Source organism: Dendrobium catenatum, unplaced genomic scaffold (assembly GCF_001605985.2).
Source record: "Dendrobium catenatum unplaced genomic scaffold, ASM160598v2 fragScaff_scaffold_1553, whole genome shotgun sequence".
Lineage (NCBI taxonomy): Eukaryota > Viridiplantae > Streptophyta > Magnoliopsida > Asparagales > Orchidaceae > Dendrobium > Dendrobium catenatum.
Genome location: NW_021320015.1, coordinates 1,050,235 through 1,076,630, shown reverse-complemented (window position 1 = coordinate 1,076,630; position 26,396 = coordinate 1,050,235). Strand labels below are relative to the sequence as shown.

Here is a 26,396-nt window from a genome sequence, read left to right as displayed (position 1 = left end):
CGTGGTTTTTCTTTTTTCAAGTTTTTTATGTAAAAAAAAATCTCTAGCATTTTTTTTTTTAAATCTGATTGTGTTAAATATTCATGCAAAGTTAGGAGGCAAAACTCTTTCACTCTCACTCTACCATTGTAAAGTTTCTAGCCTGCAACAAATAAAAAAAAAAATAGAAAATGAATTTACTAAATGTAAATAAATATGTCTAAAACTACCTGCTTCTGAAATTTTTTTAAACGGATCATATAAGTTTTTCCTTTTAAGATTTTTTAGCTAATTAAGACAAATTCACATACACCTTATATGCACTATCCAAGATTTCTTAAACTAATAATCAAATCTCTCAACCAACAAAATAAAAAAAGCTGCGTGATTATAATAGCTTATTATTTATTATTGTTATTTTTTAAATATCTTTAACTTTTAAATATTTATTTTTCATTTTCATATTGGCACATCATAATAACTTCATATAAATTTTCTGCAAATCTTTAGTTAATTTATCACAATATTCAACCAAATTAGGCCTCGTTTGGGACAACTTTCTTACTACTTCTTAAAGCAAATTTTTAATATAAAAATTAAATTTTTTGCATTAAAAAATTATTTTAAGAAACACTAAGAAAGCCGCCCCAAATGAAACGAAACCTTATGCTTCATTTGGGGCAACTTTCTTACTACTTTTTAAAGCAACTTTTTAGTACAAAAATTTTTGTATTTAAAAACTGCTTTAAAAATAGTCAGAGAAGTATCTCAAATACAATCTTAAAATAATAATGAGGCATATAAAATCAAATTTGTTTGTTAATGCACCGAGCATGGGTGAGAGGAAGGAATAAACTTCCTTGAACCATTTACTCGATCCCAGAAAAATTTTAATATTATTTCATATGATGCATTGCTTCATAAATACTTTTAAAACCCAAATATAATTGTTTCCTTACAAAAAACCAAATGAAATAAAAAACAAAAAACCAAAACATTAATGTCTAAAACAAGTTTTCTATTTACAAGCAACAAAAAGACTTCTGAAACCATTAAGAAAATCTCACAAATGAGAAGAAAATCACCCACACCTGCTTTTCACATGCTTGAATGCTTACAATTCTACAAAAAATTTCCATCCAACGCCAACCAGTTCACTGCAGAATAGAGAGTTCAATCACACCATGCGACTATCTTTTTTCCTTGAAGAAATCCTAAAAAAATATAGTAATAATGTACAAAAAAGGTACTTTGGGAGAACTCATTAGTATCATGGACTCTGACTATCAGATGGGATTCCATGCTTTTCAAACCACTCAGGCATGTAGAACTGTTTGTACAGAACAGGCCTCACATCCTTCTCAAGAGAGAGCTGCTTCAGAAGTGGAAGAACAACCTTCAAGAGCTGAAAGATGAAAGACCAAAAAAAAGAGTAAAGGATCAGATTCAGATTAATAAACAAAAAAAAAAAATTCAAGATATCACAATACAAATTATATTAAGATGGGGTTAAACATTATTGAATTTATCTTGAGATTAGAATTGTATATACAGAGTTGGTATTGCAAATTTAATAATTTTGAAGTTTATCCTAATACAATTTGTATCAAGATAATATTAATTTTTTAATAATTTTTGCCAATGAATAAACAAAAAAATGATTTTATTTATGAGTTAATAATCAAACTAGTTTCTAACCTTTTAAGGTGGATTAGTTTTGTCCCTTAATTATTTTAGATGTTTAAGTTAATCTTCATTTGGGATGGCTTTGTTTCTGCTTCATAAAGTAGCTTTTTAATATAAAAATAATAATTTTTAAACTAGAAAGCTGCTTTAAGAAGTAGTAAGAAAGCCGTCCCAAACGAAATCTTAGGCTTTGTTTAAGACAATTTTCTTACTAATTTTTTGAAAGCCGCAAAAAAATAGCTGTAAAAAATGTCCCAAATAAAACCTTAATCTCTTTTAAATTTAAAACAATTTGGTCCCACCCCAACTTTATCCTTTTTTTTTATAGAAATTGGTTTTAGAGTTGATCCCACTACTTAATACTAGCTCAAATTAATAGAATTGACTTCAAAAAGTCTGAAAAGTCCTCAAGAAAAGCTTTTCTCCGCCAATCTTCTTCCAAAATAATTACAAAAATTGATGATATGATAAATAGGTTTAAATTTAATCAATTGAGGGACTAAAATGAACACACATAAAATTCTAAGGACCATTTAGATCATTCACTAGTTTATTTCATTATTTGTATATTCTCAATGCAGATGAAATTGTGTAGATTTGTTATGATCACCTGCTCATCGAAGGGCTGGGCTGCAGAAAATGCAACGCAGGGTATTCCATTCAATGGCTGCAGCAAGAAACTGAAGGGATTGTTATCCACAATTACGATTCGGCATAAATCTTTTGATAGGCAGGAGAGATCCTTCACGTGGTGTCTATATTCCCTGATTCATAAATAGCCAAGATTAATATCAGAGATCTGGTAATATGTAGTAGTTTAGGTTTAAGGCAAGGATAACGCTGAAGATAAAGGCAGGTACTTTGTAATATTTTGTTCAATGAACTTAAAGCAACACAAACATTGGAAAAACATTGTAGGATCAAAAGGAAATTAAGGCTTGGTTTGGGACGGCTTTGTTACGGCTTCTTAAAGCAGTTTTTTAGTAAAAAAATAAAAAATTTATACTAAAAAGTTGTTTTAAGAAGCAATAAGAAAGCCGTCCCAAACGAAGCCTAAGTAGAATAATTAGCCCTGCAAAAAATTACGGGAAATTTGCATACAAACCACATAATTCTTATATGTATTTTTATATAGAAATATTTTTTATTTACTCAAATAACACCAAAAATATCACTAATATTAGCTTATATTAAGTGAAATACATAGTTTCATGTATATATTTTGATGTGATTTAGCTAATAGAGTGTTATACATGTAAATATAAAATTTTAGATGTTAAGAATATATTAGATAAGAACTACATGTATCTATGTAAATCCCTAAAATTTCAACAGGAAAATGAACAAGAGTATTTATATTCCTTCACGAAGTTTATGACAAGTTTTAGTCATGCCAAATATGTATTACTTACGATTTATCTACCAAGTCTACATTACAAAGTACAATACTTCAATTTGAAAGTAGTCCACGTAATTATCTGGAAAATATAAGACTAGACAATTTTTCCAATGGAATTCAAGAGTTACCTCCATGAGAACAAACCTTTTATGCAATGAGAATGAATATTGTAATTGTTAATACTCGTGAATATGAGAAACAGCACACAGAAATGGGAATTAGGAAAACTAAGAAAACATACAAAAAGAATTTCAGTGAGAATATCATGCAATCCCAAGACTGATTATTTTTTTGTATATTGACATATAAAATTAGAATATGCATTTCATTCTTTGTAGATAGCTATAAACTCAACAAAATATAAAAGGAAAAAGAAAGTTATGTAGATCATATATTTCGATATGATGCTCTGTTAGAACCAATTTCTTGTAGAAATAGTAGGGAAAGATTACATACGTAGTAACGGTCGAAGGGCGGTAAAGACGGAGACTGAACCTGTTGTTGACATCTATAACATCAACAAGTGGTCTGGCATAACCTAAAACCACCATCAAATTTAGGAAGCATGATGTGATAGAAATTAAATACAGAAGTTTATGGAAAAAACTGGAGCGGAAAAATATAAGACCTTCAAGCCCAGCAGTGAAAAGAACAAGATCCGCAAATTTGCTAGTCTGTTCTAAGAAGTCCTCCAACCCGGGACGCTCAAACACAATTACATGATTGATTTTTTCTCTCCCTTCAGCATCCTTCACAAGAAGATTTTTTATTTTTTTTTAATTTCAAACAAGTGTCATTTTTACGAAATCTATTAGATAGTAAATGATTGAAGCTGAAAATTTCTAGGCAGAACCTTGTCCACAGTTTTGCACTCTAGCTCAAAACACTTAAGACCAGCATCTATGGCCTGAATCCGAACTATATCAGGTAAGCTGGATGCCTCATATGCACATACTAGAGTCTCATCCAAGTCCAGCACTATCTGCGTAGTTTCAACAATCTTGTAAGATTTTTAAGAGATAAACATGATTCTCATAAAGCTAGATGCTTTTGGTAAAATGATGAGTCAAAAACCAACTTTATATAAAAAATGATAACAGCAGTAAAATAATTAGTCATCTTCATCAAGACAAGAAACAAAGCAACAATAAAACTCGATACCAAGCATGTACAGATAGATCATTTGATTGGAAGAAGGAAATTCAACAATAATGGCCTTTTTTCAAAGTTGAAAGCTTCTTTCAAACATAGTGTTTATTTCAAATAAAGCTCAAATGTTCATACACTATCTAAGATTAAATGCTTCAACTCATCAATAAACTGAAGTTTCATGTCACTTCTTTATAAAAAATTTGGATATTAAATCTTTCAGCAGCAACCAATGCTAGCAGCCTCTTCCCTGATAACATTAACCAGCTCTAGAACAGTTAACCTTCTCCCAAGCTCCTGACTGAACAAGCTCTCACCTTCTAGCTTTAGCTCACAATCTCGTTTAGGTTAGTTTCCAGTGTTTGTTTGGAAATGATTCAGGATATTCTAAGGTTTCGTTTGGGACGGCTTTTTTACTGCTTTTTGAAGCAACTTTTTAGTACAAAAAATTTAAATTTTTAACTAAAAAACTCCTTCAAGAAGCAGTAAAAAAGTCATCCCAAATTAAGCTTAAGTTGAATTCTTATATGTGACAAATCTCTTAGATCTATTCGGCAGAGAAAAGGGATGTGCGCTCAATTATGATTTTGGAGAGGGTGAGGGGAAGAGAATTGGCTCTAGACAAGCTGACATCTATTTATGAAAAGTTGGCTATGCCAAGTCACAAGAATGCCATTAAAACTTTTAAGAAGTATAAACAATAAGTACCTAAGAACATCCTTTGGATCCTATGTTGGCTGAGTATAACTACAGAGGAACCGGGACTAAAATCATTATTAGGCATTTTGCAGTCAAGCCCATACAATCAGTGCTTATATTAATAGCATGTGCATTTTAAGCACTCACGGAATACCCTTTTACTAGGTGGCATACAAGGTGACCTAATGAACACATTTTCTGTTCAACTTGCAAGATGCTTATATATTACATTCAATTTCTTAGTTTGAAGCTAATTACGAACTGCATTATAAAATTCACATGCTCCTTATGATTTTGTATCCCAATCGCTGAACCTTGCTAATTTTCTCATAAATCTTAATGACATCCTATCTAGTGAAAAGATCATCAAAAACATTACAGCATATAATTTCAATGAACATTTCACTAAGTTCAAGTTGATAGTGCAAGTAACCTGCAGCACAATAAGGTTCTGTTTTCTTGTACTTGTTTCTCATTTACTTTTCCCTGCGTTCATAGACCATATTTCTCAATCCGATATGATATGACAATTCACTCAACCAGTCCAAAACAGTTTGTGAGATTCTTTCAATGATGTGTAACTAAGAAGCCACAACGATGCAGCTAAAAAGCATAATATGCATAGGTTAACAATCGTCCTGATTATTATTATTAATATTATTGTTTTTTTAAGTTCCAAAAAAATCACCATCATTAAAATATTTTTGATTGGGGCATTTATAGAATATTAACAAAAATATTTTTAAGAATAAGATTTTATATCTTAAGACTTTGTCTATGCATTAGGATGAAAATGTTGTGGAAAAAAGTGATTAGTGATATTAAGAATATAGCAAAAGATATGATTGGAGTATAAAAGGGAAAATCTCCTAATAATAAAAATAGTCGGTGGTGAAATCCAAATGTGCAAAAAAAGAAAAAAAATAAGAAGATTTGTTATAAAAATTGGATTAAATGTAAACATTTTGATAATTGAGAAAGATATAAAGAGGCACGTAGGAAATCTAAAAAAGCAACATGCGATGCAAAGATCTTAGTTTTTAATGATTTATAATCTTATATAATATATTAGATACGAATGAGGGAGAAAAGTATATGTATAAGTTAGCCAAACAAATAGATAGGAGTAGAAAGGATTTAGTTCAAGTGAAGTGTATTAAGGATGAATATTAAAAAGCCACTACAAGAAAATCATCCATTACCGACGGAATTTTCCGAAGGCTTTTAAATAATTTAAATAAAATGATTAAAAATTTAACTATTCAAATTATTTAACAAAAAAAGATTAAAAATTATATTAACTAATTTAAGTTAACTTTTTTCCTTAATTAATGATTTAAATTTAAAATTATTATTTAAATTTTAATTTATTTTAAAATTTTCTTTTCATTGATTAGTAATTTTAATAAATTATTAAGTTATTAATTTGTTTTAATTAAATTTTAATGATAATACTTTAATTTAATTATTTTCCACTTTAAATTAATTAGTAATTAGTAATTTTAATTTTTACATTTATTATTAATTTTAATTTAATATAATTTCAATCATTCTATGTGTAGAAAAAAATGAGATCATTTTTCTAATCCACTCATATCAAGAGGAAACTCAAATGGTCATAGAAAATATTCATTTCCAACTAAACCGAATAAACAAAGAGATAACTCTCCATATCTTGGTTTATTTTAAAGGCAAGTACTTTAAACTCTTTTTTTCTTCTTAATATTTAGTTTATTGTTTTTATGTTTTGTGTAGTTTACTAGTTTGAATTTGCACAAAGATTATGAAAAAATATTTTAAGAAGTCCTCACAATCTTGTGTATCAACATCAATAGAGGATTCAAAAGATAAAGATGATGAACAAAACAAAAAAGAATTCAAACATATGGTGAATCATCAAAAAGTACGGTAAAAAATCAAGAGAATCTTCAATTTTGAAAATCATAATTACAAAAAAAGGTTATGTCAACCTTACAATCATATCTTCCTTAAAAGTAAATTTGGGATGAAAGATAGACGTTTCAATCCAACATGGTTTGATAGATACTCCAATTGATTAAAGTATAGTATTCAGACGGATAAAACATACTGTTTATATTGTTATCTTTTTGTAGGGGTGTCAATTCGGGTCAACGGGTCGGGTTCGGGTCGAACCCGGAACTGACCCGGTACTGTTCGGGTAAACCCGAACCCGACCCGTTTTTAAAAACGGGTCAGGTTTCTGGACCCGAACCCGACCCGATTCGGGTCCGGGTCAACCCGACCCGACACGAATGACCCGGGATTGACCCAAAATTGCTAATTTTCGGGTCAAAAATCGGGTCAATCTCGGGTTTTCGGGTCAAAAATCGGGTCAATCCCGGGTTTTCGGGTCAAAAATGATTTTTCGTGTCACTTTCGGGTCAATTTCGGTTGGCGGGTAAACCCGAACACGACCCGATTTTTAAAACGGGTTGATTTCATGAACCCGAACCCGACCCGTTTCGGGTTTGGGTTGACCCGAACCCGGATTTTTCCGGGTCGGGTTCGGGTCGTGTTTCGTGTCGTGTCAAAAATTGACACCCCTATCTTTTTGGAATAGAAGGAAGAAGAAAACAAGGTTACGAGGCATTTCGAAAAAATGAATTCTCGAATTAGAAAAAATCAGATAGGTTTGACCTTAATATAGGAGAACATAATAGTGGTCATAAACTCATAATAATACAAAATGAAATTGCGATAATTTAATGAAACAAGATCAACATATTTAATTTTCCTTCAAGGTGCAGTTTGATCGAGATACAAATGCATATCGTGTCCCCTTGAATTCTTCTGTTGGTTGTGTAAAATTCCTTCTAACTCAAGGATTAGCTTTTAGAGGGCATAATGAGACTTTTAACTTCAAAAATCAAAGAAATTTTGTTGAGTTATTGCAATTTTTAATAAAGAATAATGAAGATATAAAGTAATGTTGTACGAAAGAATGCTCCTGAGAATTTGAAATTGACTGCTCATTATATTCAAAAAGATATTTGTAGAGCCATTTCCATTGCTATTATAGACTAAATAAAAGAAGAAGTTGGTGACAGTTTCTTCTCTATTCTCGTTGATGAAGCTCGTGATGTATCAGGGAAAGAACAAATAGCTGTCGTTATACGATATGTGACTGAGAAAGGCCAAATTATTGAACGTGTTTTGGGTATTTTTCATGCTCCTGAAACTTTAGCTCGATGTCTCAAAAAAAGAGTTGAACAAGTCCTCTCAAATTACTATTTGTCTCACTCTAAAATTCGTGATCAAGGTTATGATGGCGCAAGCAATATGAGTGGAGAATTTAATGGCCTAAAAGCACTTTTTCTAAATGAAAATAAATCTGCATATTATATTAAATGCTTCTCACACCAGCTTCAGTAAGTATTAGTTGCATTTGTGAATGATCATATTCAGATTGCACTATTGTTTATTATAATTTCAAACGTGATGAATATTGTTGATGTTTCAAGCAAACGTCGTGATCAACTAAGAGATAAACAACACAATATAGCATTAAGTGCATTACAAAATGGTGAGGTGTTTATTGGACGAAGATTAAATTAAGAATATCTTTATAAAGTACCGGTGAAACAAAATGGGGTTCTTATTATGAGTCACTGATTAGATTAATTACAATGTTCTTCTCAGTTATTAATGTGCTTGAAATAGTTTTAGAGGATGACATAAGTTTTGAGTAGAGAGGAGAAGCATTTGCATTATTAGATTCAATGCAATCTTTTGACTTCTTTTTTTGTTTGCACTTAATGAATGATATACTTGGAATCACTGTTGAACTATCAGATGCTTTGCAAAGAAAAGATCAGGACATCATGAATGCCACGTTCTTAGTTCAAATATCAAAAATTAAATTACAAGATATAAGAGATCAAAAGTGAGATGACTTCATTAAAAAAGTGACTTCATTTTATGTTGAATACAAATTATCACTCTGAATCTAAATAATAAATGAGTTAATATATTCTACATAGTACTCAGCTTCAAGAGTTGAATAATAGTTTCACAGAGGTTAATACTAAATTACTTTTGTGTATAGCTTGTTTGACCATCAAATTTGTTCTATGCATTCAATAAAGAGAAGTTCATTAAAATAATAAACTTATATCCAAGCGATTCCCCTATTGATTTAATGATTCTAAATAATCAGCTGGAAACTTATATTCTGAATATGCAGTTTGATGTTCAATTCTCATTGTTAAAAGATATAGAAAATCTTGCTGGAAAAATGGTTCAATGTAAGAAGGAAATATTATATCACCTTATTTTTAGACTATTGAATTTGATATTATTACTACCTGTTGCAACAACATGAGTTAAAAAAGCATTTTCTGCAATGGCTATCATAAAAAAATGACTATGCAATCGAATTGGAGATAAGTGGAAGAACGACACTTTAATCGTTTATATTGAAAAAGAAATTTTAGATTGTATTGATAATGATATTATTATTCAATTTTTTTTTTAAATATGAAGAACAAAGATATAAATTGTAATCATACTTCATGTTATATTTAGTTGTTTATTTTTTAAATAAAAGTTTTTAAAATTGCCAATGTCGGTCTCAATGTGAGATAAAAAATTTTAGAGGATTTAAAAATCGACTAGCACATGCAAGGAGCACGGGCAAGGGCTAGGGCTCGATGGTTCGTTTGGGAAAAGATTAGGTTTCATAATAAAGTTAATTATCATTTCTTTTAGAAAATTTTAATTTTTTGTATTTTTAATTGGTTTTTTAAGTGGGAAGGAGAAGAATATAAAATAAATTGATTATTTTATGAGACTTTATTATAATTCAAAATTAAGAGTGTGAATTCATGAAATATAGCAAATTTATATATTTTAAAATAGAATTAATTAATTATGAGATATTTATAATATATATATATATATATGTTAAATGATAAAAAATTATTTCTAACTAGTAAATTTAAATACAATAATAAAGAAATTTTATTTTAGAAAATAATAACAATTAGATTTTGATCCAATTTTTTTAAATTTAAAATTACTAGCGCTATATATATATATATAAAGTGGAGGGAGAGAGATAAAGAGAGCAAAGTTATTGTATGCATATAATTTTTAATAATTAACAATCTAATATTATGAATTAAATTTAGGGACTAAAAAATTACAAGTCATTGATACCAAGTATGGAAAAATTAGTTCGTTATGAGAGATTATATATATATATATATATATGAAAATGATCAAGCGTTAGTGTAAAGACAGATCAGACTTCGATGTTGAGAAGGTTTTGAAACATTGATATTGTGACGGCGTTGGAGGTCAATGTTATGATGCAACAGACATTGTTATGGATGGGTGATTAATTTGGGTTTGTGTAGGGGAAATAAAAAATTTAGTTTTTTTAATAAATAAAATTTTAAATTACAAAAAATTTATTTTTAAAAAATCATAAAATATTTAAGACATGCATGACCAGTTTATTTTTAATATTTTTAATCGAGCACATCTTCAACGTCTTTAACACGTGTTAAACGAGTATCGTGTACGATACATGTCGGATATTGCATACTTCTTTGTAAAAAATTATCGGTGCATTATAGAGTATGGCTCCTACAGTTAATTGCCCATCTTGATCATTAAATAACTTTGTATTAAAGCTAGTTTATAGGCTTTATGATGCTTTCCTTGGATATCAAAATTTTGGATTAAGGAGAGAAAGATGCATCATTACTAGCTCAATGCAAACGATCAAAGAATGACTACAAACTTTATAAATATCATAGAATTATGGATCCAAATTATTATGGATTATGGCCAACTTAGTTAGAATAGATAGTTGACCAAACTTAATAAAAGGATCCTATTAGACTGGTCCACTAGTCCATACAGGACCGGTTTGCGAAAATGAGGCTGGATCTCCACCTCCTACGGAGATCGGACGATTCGAACACCCAGACGGAGAGACTTAGGAAAGTTTTTTTAGGGATTTGGGAGGGAAATTTGAATGTAGGGACTATTTAGAGATTTCCTTTTGAATTGTATGCATTAAATAGTTTGTTTTCTTAGGGTTAGGGCATCTTGAATTTGGTTGAAATTCTCTAGCGGCGTCTACAGATTTTGGGAGAGATCAATCCTCTTGATTTGAGGATCAACTATATCTTGCTATTTTCCTTTTCCAATTCATAAAACAATATAAATTATCTACTATTTTTCTATTTTTGTGTGGATTTTTGTGGAGAATTATCGTTGTTTTCCGAAGATTGATAGGAAATATACTTGAGATCTACAAGTGTTTTCTAACAAATTTGTATCAAAGCACGTCGATCGAAGGGGAACCAATGACCGGAAGGAAAGTAGAAGTTTTAAAGGGAGAACTTGGGCAACTCAAAGAAGATTTTGAGGAGAAGATTGCTGATTTTCAAAATCAGATTGCATCCGTCAAAGAAAGAATGGAGGAAACGTTTGTCATAGTCGAAGAAATGTTGAAGAAATTTCTTGAAGCAAAACCAAACCGGTGACATCGGAAGCAAAGGAAACTACCGGCGGCCATTAAAAAGATGGTAACCCTAACACGTTTAGGGGAAGAAAAAATCCAGAAGTGGAGATCCTGGAGGGAGAAGATGGAATGCCTCATCTAGAACCATTTTCTAGGGAGGAGATGTGATGAGGGCATCAGATTCCGACATGTGTACCATCGCCGGAGACGTCGATCGACGGCCTTGATTCAGAGTCTTTATTTTTGATGTCTTATAGTATTCATGTCATTTATATTTTGTCTTTTCCGTTTGTACCCCTATGAGGGAAGTAGTGTTTGTTTTTGCCCAAGGGCATTGTAGTCTTTTTATTTTCCGTATGTTGTGGAGCCTATATAAAGGCTAGATTTTGTATTTTGGATTATTATTGATGAAATGAAAATTTTATTTTGATGATTCTCTTTGTGAGTTCATAAAGCCTCTAAAGATCTCTTTGTGAGTTCTTGAAGAGGAGATCGCCGGAGATCTCTTTGTGAGTTCTACCGGTGGAGTGGTGATCAAGGTTATCTATTTTAATTCTTTGTTTTTCTTCTTTTCCCTCCATACCTCTCTTTCCCCCCCTGGCCGACACCTCTTTCTCGTTTTTTTTTTTTTTTTTTTCCCACCCCCGTCCAAAATCCCCCCCCCCCCCCCCCCCAAACCCCCCCCCCCCCCAGCCTCCCTTGGCCGGCTCAGCCACCGGCGGGCTTCCCTGCACCCCAGCAGCCGGCCGTCCATCCTTCCCACACCCACAGCCTCCCGTTCAGCCAACCTCCAAATTGTTTTCAAATTTTGAAATCCCAGCTATGGTGTAATTGCTTTCCTATTTTACAGCTTTTAATATCAAGGAATTAAACCTGATTTATTTCCCTCATTTAATGTGATACTGCCAACGGCTAGGTGTCAAAGTAAATCAGGAAATGTTTCTAAACGCAAACCTGAGAATCAATTCTCAGATTTGTTAATTTTGGAACTTTCCCAGAGAAGCCACCTCACGGTTTGGATTGCCCTCTTCATGCCATGGGGCCGGCCACCTCCCACGCTCTTTTCTCCCCCAATTAAGCCGCAAACTCCACAATTCAGCCCAAGACAATTTCCGTTACAGCTCCCTCTCCTTTTGGAATCAATTTGAAAATCTCAAATTATTCCCCCTTGTGTTACAACCCAAAATAGTTTCAGGTTGCTGAAGATTATTTGCATAGCCTTTCCAACCTAGCCGACTACTTTTTCCTGCCGGCCATCTTCACATCTGCACCCGCCACCCCCATCTCTCCTCCTTGGAGATTCATTTGCGGCAACCACCCTTCTCCGTTTCAAGGATGCATGGAGGTTCCCGAGTGGAACTTCGGGTTTGAATACGATCACCGCGGGCGAGTGGACATCCTCCGATCTCCTTTCTTTGACGTCGGATTCGACTTCGACGACACCGTCGAGGAGTATTTGGCCCGGATCGTACCCACTCTAATAGAGACCGTCGACGATCATTTTTCAGTTTACACTTGGATCGTTGAAGGACGTCGCATTGCAACACCTCCACGACCCGCGCCGACCTCTTCCTCCCTACGGATCTACGGCACCATCGCCCTAGGGGTGATCTCATCAATCGTGTGGATCTTCTTCTCCCAACAAGCTTAGGAGTAGGTAAATGAGAGCGGCCTCAAGGTGAGACAATCACTTTGTTAACCCTGGGATTCTAGTTGATTTATTCATTTGCATTACTTTATTGAAGTCGTTATTTTATTGAACTTGTAAACTTTGCTGAATTTTCTTGCCTAAGCGTGGTTAACTTCTAAGATTTCCTTTGAATCGTCAATTTAGCAAAGCTAAAGGATGTATGATCTTTACTTTATAGAACTTCTATTAATTTCATAAGATTCGATTCCTGGATTCACATCAAGATGAGCATTGGCTATGCAAGAAGTGGTGTTGAATTTGAAAGGAGAGATGATGATTTTGATCACCGGGGGTGCTGATTTTAAAAGAAGTGTGGATTTTGATGAAGGGTTTGGGTATTATCGTCGAAGGGAAGATCGTGACAATTGGGGAGCACCTCTTTTTTGAGGAATGGGAGGTTGAGGATTTAGGTGAAACGGGTGTGACCCGAGGGTAAGGAAACTGAACATGCCAATCTTTAAGGGGGAGGATGTGCACGTGTGGATCTAATAGATAGAAAGATATTTTATCGACAATGGATTGACAGAGGAAGAGAGACTGTCTTGGTATCAGTGGAGGGACATGCGACGACCCATACGGAGTTTAGAGTTAAAGGATTGTTTGGTATAACATTTCTGAATTGGCATGAGAGGAGACTTCTACGAGCAATTCTTCGCCTTGACACGGGAGGGTTCAGTGACGGAGTATGGGGAGAGATTCGAGTACCTTGCTAACCGATTGGACCGCCTTCCTAAGACAACGCTAGAGGAAAATTTCACGAAGAGACTGACACCAGAGATCCGAGTAGCAGTTAAAGTAATGAGACGTCGTTACTTGGGAGAGGTTATGGAACTACCTCAGTTGGTGGAGAATCAGAGGCACCTGGAGAGAGAAACTGGAGGCACTAGCTCAGTAGGCTCGTACAGGATGACCACCACCTTATTGGCATCCAAGGAGCCAATAACATCCAAGGAGCCAACACTGGATACTCTTTGGGGAACTTCAAAGGAAAAGACTACAGGAGGAAGATCTGAGGACAACATCAAGAAGCTCATGGAAACAGAATTACAGGAGAAGAGGGCGACGGGGCTCTGTTTAAAATGCGACGAGAAGTATATTCCGAGGCAAAGGTGTAAGGACTGAACTCTTCAAGTTCTTATCATTTATGATGATGAGGGAATGGAGAAAGGTGTTGTCTTTCCACCTTTTGGACAAGGTGGATCTTTAGAAGAGGAGTATTGTTAGACCGGTCCAACTAGACAGGTACAGCTAGTCCATACGGGACCGGCTTGCGAAATAGAGGTGGGATCTTCGCCTCTTACGAAGATCAGGCAATTCGAACACCCAGACGGAGAGATTTAGGAAAGTTTTTTGAGGGATTTGGGAGTGAAATTTGAATTTAGGGACTGTTTAGAGATTTCCTTTTGAATTGTATGCATTAAATAGTTTGTTTTCCTAATGTTAGGGCATCCTAAATTTGGTTGAAATTTGAGATATCTTAGGTTTAGGTTTCCTTTGGGCTCTAGCGGCGTCTAGAGAATTTGGGAGAGATCGATCCTCTTTTCTAATTGAGGATCAACTGTATCTTGCTATTTTACGTTTCTATTTCATCAAATAATACAAATTATCTACTATTTTCCTGTTTTTGTGTGGATTTTTGTGGAGAGTTCTTGCTGTTTTTCGAAGATTAATAGGAAATACTTGAGAACTACAAGTGTTTCCGGTTCTCAAGTGTTTCCGATCATATCCTTACCAATAGCCATAAGTTATATTATAAAAATGGAAACACTTATTGATGTTCAATTTCAAGACTAATATTGACTAATATAGGTCTTCATAACTTATAAATTGCATCTTATGGCTCAAAATTCATAGACACGACCAATGTGGAACATTCAGGTTTAACTCTTCATATAATTGATGTGGTTCAGGAGCACATTTTAAGCAAAAATACTCAACACAAAAGGATTTTGACATGTTTTTAATGGTATGAGATTTTTGAGTGTGATCATACGGACAAACAAGACATAGCTTTTGATGTTTATTAGCTTTAGGTAGACTTGAATTTGTCACCCTTAGGAAAATAGTGCGGAGGTTGGGTAGCTTTAACTGTGAAGATGTCAATTATTTCTTAGACTTTTTGAGTTTTTATTAATTTTTTAGAGGGTTTAATTTGGATGTGAAGGCATGGTTTTAGATAAAATTCCCCCAATCGAGATGATATGTGACAATAACCATCATTGGCAAGAAAGCTCGAAGAGAATTTAATGTAGATTTTAAGGGAGCCTTTTTATAATGATGATCCTCTTCAATTATATTTCTCTAAAAATCAAACGCATCATTAGGGATAAGGCTCAAAGTATGTCTCTTTGTGGTTAAGAGCTTTAATGATATCAATAACCCCTTTAATTATAATATTCTAACAAATGAATCCATCATCAAGGTAAACATTGTTTTGAGTGTTTGTCTTTAATTAATGGGGCATTTTGCCAGTGACCCTATCTTAAGTAATAGGATTTAATAAACAGGAGGCATGAGTATATTCATTGTTTGATAGGAGTTTTGTATTAGAATGTTATCTCCTATCATACATTTTTTGAGATAGAGGCACCAGTCAATAATGATTACATTAGTGATCTTCAACTACTTGGTAATTGATTTAGGGGCATTTCAACACATATATAGACTATTTCAATGATAATTTGCTATGATCATACACATCATCAGAGAAAACAAATTCAAAATTAGAGATGAGATCCAATTATTTGATATCTTCATTACAATCACAAAATTCTAAAACTATTGGAACATTATCTTTAGTCCACATTGTTGTAGCGTTTTTCAAACTAGAGAAGTTACAAAACACTGGCTCGATTGTCAACATGTTAGGTTGGGGACTATCCCACATGGCCTTCTTTTAGCTTGTTGGTGACTAAGATAGTTAGCAACTCAAAATGTCGATCATCTTTATCAAACTAAATCCTAAGTTAGCAAACTGACTATTCTTTTACTTTTTTAGCTCTTTTTGTAAGGCTTTAAGAGCATTTGAGTTTTGTCTTGCTACAGAATCAAGTTGATTGGTTGAAAAGATTGACCATTAAGGGCTTTGAATTTTGATTATCTCAAATTCATTTGGATGATTATCCGTAAGAGTATGATCTTATGATAACCTCATTTGTCATTATGGATTGGAGTCTTCGGATTAAATTTTCATTATAATCAGGGATGTGATATGTGACTAAAATCCCTTTAAGAATGATTTACAATAATCAAATCCATCATCAAGGTATGTGGTGCCTTGTGTATCTTGCTTGATTTTTTAATGGAAAGATTGGTTTCGCAAACAATATCAGGAAACTCTTCTATTATGATTTTATAATAATCATACCTAATATAGGGGATTAGAGAATTATTTTCACGTGTAAGAATACAAAAGCGAGATGATAAAATCATGCACTGGTTGCCATGAATCTTCTTTATATTTTATATTTTACTTATAAGTTTTCTTTTCTAATATAGGTGACCTCTATTATCCATCTTACTATCGGAGCAGATCCGAGAACTTTATTTTCATTGTGTGATCAACTATGTAATTGAGATGATAGTCTAAATAGTTGGCGAGATAGATCAACTCGACTAGGGACAAGAATATTTTATTTTCATTTGCATATGATGGTTGTCTATTTATAGGTTGTGTTGACTATGCCACTTGCATAGGATCAAATGAAGTCGTATGTATACAAACATACCATTTGATTTTAAGTTTCCTACTACAAATGTATAACATAAATTCATTTGAGAGTTAGGGCTTTACATCTCTAATGATAAAAAATCGAGAAGGACGGGACTTGAAACCCTAAGTGAGCCTAGGAATGGGACTTTTAGCACAACTAATAGAGACGCCCATAGGTGGGACTTTTGACCTTGGACTAAAGGCAAAGCAACCCAAAGACATGTTAGCTGGATGAATCTTTGCATTGAAAGGCCTTGAGGACCTTATGCAAATATATAATCAAATATCATAGCAAAGCCCGCAATTAAATTAGCGGTCCTAGGAAACATCATCGACATCATTGCACCACATAAGGCCATTAAGACCTTCAACAACATCTATAAGGATTGTGATTAGATGTCCTTAAGGCAAGGACTTTTTGATTTGTCAGGTACCCAACCAGGCCAAGTTGGTTATATGCAATTGAACATTAGGCCAGGGCAATCGATTGGTTTTAACTCCATATGGAGGGTCTGGTTCAGCTTCCATAACTTTGGATACTTTACAAAATATTTTATGATTATTTAAAGGTTGAAGTAACTATGGTAACATGATTGTAGAATATCATATATTTGTATTGTTTGTATTTTACTTTAAGAGGAGGCAAGGCAGCTACATTCAACCTTGCTTGTACCTTGCCTTGAGGTTCAATTCTTGCTTCATGTTCATGATTAGGAGCTTGCTCAAGTGCAAATAGGTGACTTTTTAAATGTTTTCAATCATACATTGTCTCGTAAACATCCTCTATTTTTATTTTATACCAATGTGTATCATATCCATTAATTTCTTAAGTATATTCATGTGTTAAGGTTCATATTTTTTTGAATGAGTTTGAATATTTTACTCATTAGGAGCTCAATATAAGAAGTTTTTATTATTAATTTTGGTGAAGCTATCATGCCAACCCCACTAGGGACTTAAAAAAGAACTAACAAATCATCCCCATCAAACCTTTAATGAAATGCATGAATGTGGTGCACAAGGCACTGTAGAGGTGTGGACACAATTTTTGTCGTCGATCATGCCATGACTACAAAAGCATGCACAATTGATGCACAACATTGAGGCAAAATTTAAAGACTACATGAGGTTTTGGATGTACATACAAGGATTAGGGTAGTTTATAACAATATTAAATAAAATTCGGTGGTATTTCCCTATATCAAACCTAAGGAGGAGGGAAGGGCTTCCCACCAAACCTCGAAAAGTGTAAGAGCTCTTTGACATTGCACTTTTAAGTTAGCAAAATAGAAAACACAAGAATAGTAAACTCCCATTAAACCTCAGAAGACCTGATAATGAGGTTTCCTATGTGTGTGCAATGTTAGTGAAATAAGCATTTGTGATCATGTATGCACAGTTGCTCACATGTACATGCAATCGTGGTCATATGCATGCATGATTGCTACTAAACATGTGTTCACACTCATGCATGTGCAATAAGTTGAATTTGTGTGCATTAGTTTGCATTTGCATGCACTAGCTCATGTGTGAATGGTCGCCCGAATGCATGATTTAACATGAAGTGCAAAGGATGGAGAGAAGAGCTAAAGCAGAGGTGAGATCATACTTCATTATACCTTAGTGTCATGCATGACCTTTGAGAGGAATAAAGAAGCAAATGATCCAGAAAGTCTTGCTCAAGAAAGAGTGAGGGAGGAGAATAAAATAGAGGAATAAGTGGACAAAGAAGGAGAAGAGGATGATGTAGGAGAAGAAAAGTAGAAGGGTGGAAGGAGGAAGTAGAAGTGCCATTGAAGTTATGGAAAAAAAGAAGGAAAAAAAAAACAAAGAGAGGGAGTGGAGTAAGATTTTTATTATTATTATTTTATATGTATATTTGTTAAGATTTAATAAATATATATTATTAATATTATAAATGCATTTATGTTTGTAAATAAATAAAAAAGAAATATTTCTAAATTTATAAGCATATTTATGTATAAATCCAAACATTTATCACATAACATTTATTTATTTTTATTGCGTGTAAATCCATGCTCTTTGATAAATTCTATCGCCTCTCTTTTTCTGCATGTGGATTTTAACCCATTATGACTTGATTGCCAAAGGAGAGCTCCAATATAGATGGTGTCCCTTCAATCTCTAATCGCTCCTAAGGGCATTGACATGAACCCTTTCTCAGAACTATGGATTAGGTCATTGAACCGAACCATGGCTCTCTCCAATATTAACTATGACTCATTAATTGAAGCTTTTCAATAGTAGAATTGCTATTTTTAACTTTATTTGGATTATACCTTCCCATCTATTTTCTTTCTCCCTTATTATTTAATTAGTTTCTAATTTATATCATTTTCATATAGATCTATAATTTAGATCAAAAGGATCAATGAAGCCTTCCATATTGAAGCCTTGCATCACAATGAGCCTCAAAGATCAATCTCTAAGCCTTTTACTTAACCTATCAAGAGACATTGTAGTCCACACTCAGTCAATTTCATAAAATATGATCCAATGGTATCATACCAACAAGAATTCTATATATATTTTTATTACTCGTATCTCATAAAGTTTTAATAAATCAATTTTTGCACAAACTTATTTGAAGTTCATATATATTTTAAAATATGAGCCTACACCCCTCTATTGGTTGCTCTCGATAGCTCCTTGTCATCCTTTGATTGGTGATGAATGCTCCTACTCCTAATTAGTACAACTACCTCGTGCCTCTTTCCCACTTTATTCTCTTCTATTTTTTCATGCTTCCTATATTTTAATGGGCATTTCCCCTTCTCCGTATTGTTTTGTTTACTACAACACTCAGTCAAATGCATTACTACACTCACTCTCTAAAGTAAATTACTTCGAGATTGAGGGTATTGTCACAACAAAGAGGTTAACCTTTTGTTCATTGATACCCTTATATTTATTTTATCAGGACTATAGATGATTTTTTTCCATCATGACTTATTTTTTCATAGGGATTTTATGGAAGCTTTATTATAGCTAGGGCTTTTTTAGTCATTTTTTTCGTAAGTTCTCTTGTTATTAAAGATCATACTCTATAAACAGAGTTCCTTTAAGTTATCATCGATTCATTGATAGATAAAAAGAAAAAATGTCCTAAGAGGAATGTCAAGTCCATAAATTTTAGGTTTGAAACACAAAGAAGAGATACAAGAATTGCACCTCATTCTTTCCTTTTTGCCCTTTATTTGAATTCAACCTTTTCTATTTTTCTTTTTCCCTTATTATTTAGTTATCTTCCCATTTATATTCTTTTCACATTAATCTATCATTTTTCATCACAATAATCACTAAATCCCTCGACATTGATGCCATGCATCAATCTCAAACCCATGAATGAAGTTATAGTCCCTTCTAATTGGCTTAAGACACATCAGAGTATTGGGTTTAGTTACATAATATTTACATGAAAAATATATTGGCGTGGAAATACTTAGTAGTTTGCTCTCTTCCATTGACTTAAGTTCCCAGTTGAAATGAGTTTGGAAGGTAGTGTATTAGGCCTATTTTGAACCCCATTAGTTCATTTCCAAACACTTCCCTGAACTCATCAAGAGATAATGGGATTCCTCACTCAATTTCAAAAAGTGCGAACCGAATTTATCTTAGAAAGTTATGAGAGCCAAAAATGGGTAAAGCTTTTCCTCGCAGAATTCTACGCAAAAATACTCGGCGAACTCATCATCACGATCTAATATCAACTCCATCAAACCATCCAACAGGCATACTTCAATACAAAATATACGCCTCCAAAACGAACAAGCTATAATGCACCCAAAAAAAGGCCGACTCCCTTACAAAACAAGTGAGGGATCTGGGAAATGACATACCGTGAGCTTCTCCAATGCTTCGGCGGAAGTGACTGAAGAAGGAGCTGAAATCGGAGCTTCCATGGAGATTTCGACCGGGATGTCCGAGGGAAGGGGCTTGAAAGGAGCGGAGGATGAGAGAAGAGAGTGCGGGTGGTCGCGGAGGCCGACGAAGGAGAGAAGTTGCGCCCACGAAGAGGGGCTGAACCGTAGGAACTGAATTACAACTTGAAGGACGATACTCACCCACCCGATCACCGCACGCCACGCCTGAGCCGCCGACCGACTATCTTCCGCCACCGCCGATAATGCCTCCGCGTCTGCAAGCTCCGCCATTGGAAGAGAAGTAGATAGCAGATTATTTCCAAGAGAATGGCCGTCCCTTCGCCAGCGGCGAGGGAGGATTTAGATATCGGGGATGACCAAATGGAATGGATCGTTAGCGAGGAAGGGCAGAATTATAGACTCTGTAGCGATCGTGAATTATTGCGAAGTAGTCCTCGTTGCGTTTAAATAATTAGATAAGAAAACCTTATTTTGCAATGAGGCTTTTAAAAAAAAAAAAATATTTATTATATATGGATATTATGATATATTATATCAGCAAGAAATATTTTACACGTTATAAAGTTTTATACTTTATAGATTACTTTTAATATAATCAAACTATGAGATAGTTATAATTAAACTAGATACATTATTAAAAATTGTCTTAATTGTGTGTGAATTTTAATGAATATTTGAATCTAAAACTTTCAAAATTAAATATGAGATTATACAAACTTCAAATTTAATAAATTTGATTGGGCATGAATCAATATGAATATCTCAGTGAGGCAAACCTATCACCACCAAAAGTGATTTGAGGAGCATTAGCTTGACGATGAGCATTTTCGAATTGCTCGCCCATATTATTTGCTAAGGATGTGGGAGAGGAGTTTATCATTTTAAGATAGCATCATTTGTTGGCTTGCCTCCTCCAATATTTCTAAGGTTTGTGCATGTTGCTCTTTCATCCTACGAATTTGAGGTTCTAAGGAATAAGACCCTTCCCTTGAATAATTACGATGTCCATAATTGTCATATGGGAGTATAGTACGATGAGTGTTAGAGGGTCGGTATTACTTCGATCAGCAATTGAATAAGAAGTATTGGGAATAGAAGCTTCTCATATACGGCACTAAACTATTGCGAACAAGAATATACGCAGCAGTAGAGTAAAAAATATAGTGCCTTAGTAATGTTTGTATATCCGACACACCAATATATAGTTGAAAGAGAGAAAAACACCATAAACATTTTTGCGTTGAAAACTCAAAAAAGGAAAAAACCACAAGGCATGGCCCATATGAGAAAATTCCAGTAAATTTGGATGTATTACAAAGTTTGATTCTCCCCTTTACTTGGAGATGATGGAGTTACAACATATTGAATAATCAGACAGAAATCTGGTGATGATTAATGAATGGGCGAAAGTAAAGCAGTGGTTAAGAAAAACTTCAGTGACGGTCAGGAATAAACTTCGGCGATGGTCTGGAAGAAACTCCGACGATGGTCAGGAAGAAAACTCCGACGACGGTCGAGAAGAAAGCTCTAGCGACGGTTGAGAAGAACTCCAACGGTTGGGAAGAACTTTGACGAAGAATGGGAAGAAAACTCCAACGACGATTGGACAGAACTCCGGCATTGATCGATAAAAACTCCGGCGGTGGTCAGTGGCAAGAGAGCTCCAAAACTCCTCACTTCTCTCCTTCTTCCCCCTCTCTTATGAAAAGAATGTGAGTTATTTATAATTTTTTTATGGTGGGATGACTTGTAAATATGTGGAGGGTCAAGATTAAAATGGGAGTGGTTTGAATGGACGGTCGATATTGATCCCCTTGATCATGGGCCATTTACTGGTCATTTAGAAGCCTTAATGATATCAAAATTCAGTGATCTTGGGCTCGTTCAATTTGTCTCGTCGAGCTGCTCAATTTGATTATAAGTATGTAATCTTTAGAGTTCATTTGGTATTTCAAATTGAGCTTTGAACAGTTCAAATATACTTTGGACCCTTGATTTGGACTCATTTGTGCTTGGATCTAGCTGAATTTGTTGTCGATGGGTTTGTCTTTCTGAGACGTTCAGTTAAACTATAAGTTTACTATAATCGACTAATCGGAGTTCGGATGATCCCAGATTTAATTTCATAAGCTTACAACTCAATTTTGCTTCAAGATTCGTGCTTGATCAAGATAATTTTTTAATGATATATCAGTTATAAAACAAATATAGAATTTAAATTATCATATATATAAATATACTCTGATCGATTATTTCCCAATCAAGCACATAATTTTTTTAATTATATTTATTATTAAAAGCACTAAGAATATGGTCATTTTAAATCAAAATTAATAAAACTATTAATTTTCCGGTTCCCCCCCCTCCCCCTCTCTCGACATGAGAGATTATTCTGTGCGAACACCGGATGGGAAAACCGTCCGGTACCACTTGGTACCGAGCAGTATCGACGCTCGGTACCGCTTGGTATCGTGCTCGGTACCGAGTGTTGTACACTTTTGAGGTGATGTGACACATTTTTATTAGTCTCTAGACGATGTCCGGTGTCCGCACCTAATAATTTGCCCCTCACCCATTCGTTGGTCAAAAGCAACAAAAGTTCGTGGTACGGTAATAATGTAATTTTATAAATTCGGCGGATTTTTTGGACAAATGTATCGGTCATTATTAGGGGTGCAATCGAGTCGAGTCGAGCTTGAACCAGGGGTTGTTCGAGTCGAGCTCGACTATCAGATACTGAGCTTGAGCTCAAACTCGAGTCGAGCTCAAAATATGAGCTCGAGCTCGACTTGTCTCATGTCGAGCGGCTCGTCAAGCTCAATCCAAGCACAAAATGTTGTCGTCGCCTCGAGATCAGTCCGTCATCGTTGTCGAGCTCAGTTCGTCGTCATCGTCCGTTTCAAGCTCATTCCATCATCCTCGTCATCGTCGAGCTCAATCTCGAGGTCCTTCGTGGTCGAGCTCAATCCCGAGCTCCAACGTCATCGTCATCATCCGTTTCGTGCTCAGTCTGTCATCCTCGTCATCGTCGAGCTCAATCCCGAGCTCCACCGTCGTCTTCGCATATGTTCTGAGCTTAGTCTGTCATCCTTGTCATGGTCAAGCTCAATCCCGATGTCAGTTATGGTCGAGCTAAATCCCGAGCTTCGCCGTCGTCGTCGCATCCATTCCGAGCTTCGCCATCGTCGTCGTGTCCGTTACGAGTTCCTCCATCGAGATCCAATCCGCCGTCGTCGTCCCGAGCTCGTTCCCGTGAATCCCGCCCAGTCGAGCTGCTAGTCGATCCAACGAGTCGAGTACGATGCCTGTTCGAGCTCAGTAAGCCTTTGAGCTTGAAATTGTGTTCAAGCTTGACTCGCGAGCTCGATTAACTCAGCTCGATGAGCCTGTTACCGAGTCGAGCCCGAGCCGACTTGACTCGGTTGCACCCCTAGTCATTATAGCACGTCATTTGTAATATGCCTCAATCTCATCACCAAACAATTTCTCAATTTGTGCGGCCCTAATTTTTTTATTTTTTTATTTGACACAATTGACAAAAATATATATAAATAACATTATACTGAAGTATCATTTCGCTGCTGAGGGTTGAACAAAATAAGTTTGAATTTTCTTTTTCTTTATTATAAATTGGCCAATATCGGCTTGATCTAAATAATGGCAAGATTGTCATTTATGATTTTATTTGTTTAAGAAAATGGTTTTTTTGAAAATTCAAAGCAAATTTGTGTAATTTCCCCATTTCCTTTTTTAGGCATCATTAGATAAAATTATGATGTTTGGTTATTTGATTTAACTTTAATAATAAATAAGATTAAAAAGAGTCATTTTAGATGATTCAGGATTCATTTGAAACGACTTTTTTATTACTTCTTAAAATAACTGTTTAATATAAAAATAAATTTTTTTATTAAAAAAATCACTTTAAAAAAAATTAAATAAACCGTTCCAAACGAAGCCTTAATTACATTAAATATTGATCTTAAGACAACTCAATTAAAAGAGATGTACTAAATCTGACCTATATTAAAAAAATTTAAAAACAGCCCTAAACAATTTTGATTAGAAACTGCTAAAAACAATTTCTTTTTTATTAAATTTATATAAAAATTGGACTCTTATTTTTAAAACTCAGCTAACAAGAAAAATCAGTCTTAAGAACTAGAAAGCCACATTTTAGTGCTCCACCCAAGCATACATTGCTTTTTATGAATATTTCTTAATTAGTTTTTTATTTGTATTAATTAAGAACTAAATCAATAGATGATTAATTAAAATATTATTTTTGTTTAAAAGTAACAAAATTGCTAGAATTTAAACTTCTGTCAAATCTAATTTTAGGCTTAATTTTTTGCTGCTTTCTAAAACAATTTTTCTAATATAAAATTTTTTTGAATTAAAAATTTTGCAATAAAAATATATTTTAAAAACAATTAAAAATTGTCCCAAACAAAGCGTGGCTAGAGGATAAAATGTAAGACATTTGTTGATTTCACACATCAGATTTCCAAAATTTTATTAAAAAAAAATCTATGAATATTTCTTAAAAACAAAAGAAGGAAATCACTATATATTTTCCACTTGTCATCAGAAATTATTTACACAATCATTCTCATCGAGGAAAAAACAAACAAAAATTCATGTGACAACAAACAATAAGACACTCATGTGGTCAGAATATTCACCATTTCCGGAAGGAAGAAGAGGAAGAATTTTGAACAAGTATTGTGAGAAGTCTTCAGTCGTAGGAGATAGAGAGCCATCGGTGTTTCAGGGCTTGGCTTGCAGTTAATCTACGCTTAGGGTTTAGTTGGAGAAGATGACCAAGGAAATCAAGAAAGGCTGCATCGTTTACTTGCAGCTGGTAGGCCAGTGAGGATTTCTCTGGTATGAGATACTCTATTTTATCTGTTTCCTGGGTGAAGAAAACAAAATAAATTAATTTCATGAAAAAAAGATGGCCGATAAATTTCTACTAGAATAGCTAGAATAGCTAGAATAGCAAGAAGAAAGATTACGCCGGCTGATTTTGATTTGAATAAAGTATAATTCATGATTAATCAATTAATTTGCATATTACAATCAATCCCAAAGATAAACAAATATTCAAATAAATGAAGGAAAAATGTCTTTATGACCTACAATAAATACTCATGTGATATGCCACTTATGCCTCGTTTGAGAAGGCTTAATTTTGTCTTTTCTGTTTCAAAACTGTAGAAATTTTTTTTTACAGTTGTTTGTACGTGTCACTTTTGCAGAAATGTTTTTTAGAGAATTATATTTTTGTATTGTTTTTCAAAAGCTTTATGATATTAATTTCTCCATTAGAAAACTCGGTTCTCTCAAACAACAGTTTTAAAACTACCTAAAAAACTACCTTTTAGGAAAAGTACAGAATAACCAAATGAAGCCTTAGGCTTCTTTTGGGGCGGCTTTTTTACTGCTTCTTAAAATAAATTTTTAATACAAAAAATTGAAATTTTTTAACAAAAAAAGCTACTTTAAGAGCAGTAAGAAAAACCGTCTCAAACGAAACTTTAGTTAGGCTATTTAATCAATGTCTTACATTGCTTTTACTGTCAAACCAAAAAAGGTTACAACAACAACACCATCATCATCAAGCCTTTGTCCGACTACATGGGATCGGCTACATAAAAGTTAAAAGAGTTAAATATATG

The 26,396-nt window shown here is 33.9% G+C and overlaps 2 protein-coding genes across 8 annotated transcripts in view; both read right to left on the bottom strand.

Moving 5' to 3' along the window:
• Nucleotides 1-949: 949 nt before the first annotated feature.
• On the bottom strand, nt 950-21,132 carry LOC110101418 (carboxy-terminal domain RNA polymerase II polypeptide A small phosphatase 1). 2 transcript variants are annotated; one of them, XM_028700535.1, is made up of 7 exons: nt 20,671-21,132; nt 3,918-4,046; nt 3,693-3,813; nt 3,521-3,602; nt 2,276-2,429; nt 1,230-1,384; nt 950-1,136 (listed from the first exon to the last, which is right to left on the bottom strand). In XM_028700535.1, the coding sequence occupies exons 1-6, from the start codon at nt 20,983-20,985 to the stop codon at nt 1,250-1,252; spliced, it is 936 nt and encodes a 311-aa protein (XP_028556368.1). In that variant the 5' UTR covers nt 20,986-21,132; the 3' UTR covers nt 950-1,136; nt 1,230-1,249. The 2 variants fall into 2 exon arrangements, with proteins under 2 accessions (XP_028556368.1, XP_020684972.1); XM_020829313.2 differs by having other exon boundaries at nt 950-1,384; nt 20,671-21,131.
• Nucleotides 21,133-25,258: 4,126 nt separating this feature from the next.
• LOC110101409 (dual specificity tyrosine-phosphorylation-regulated kinase 4) overlaps nt 25,259-26,396 on the bottom strand; it is a 33,040-nt gene continuing 31,902 nt past the window's right edge. For 5 of the 6 annotated variants that reach the window (XM_020829293.2, XM_028700524.1, XM_028700525.1 and 2 more), the window contains one exon: nt 25,259-25,630. In XM_020829293.2, the coding sequence (XP_020684952.1) occupies nt 25,454-25,630 (177 nt within the window). In that variant the 3' untranslated portion in view covers nt 25,259-25,453. Of the gene's footprint in view, nt 25,631-26,284; nt 26,366-26,396 lie in introns of all 6 variants that reach the window. The other variant, XR_003702942.1, reaches the window with a different exon arrangement.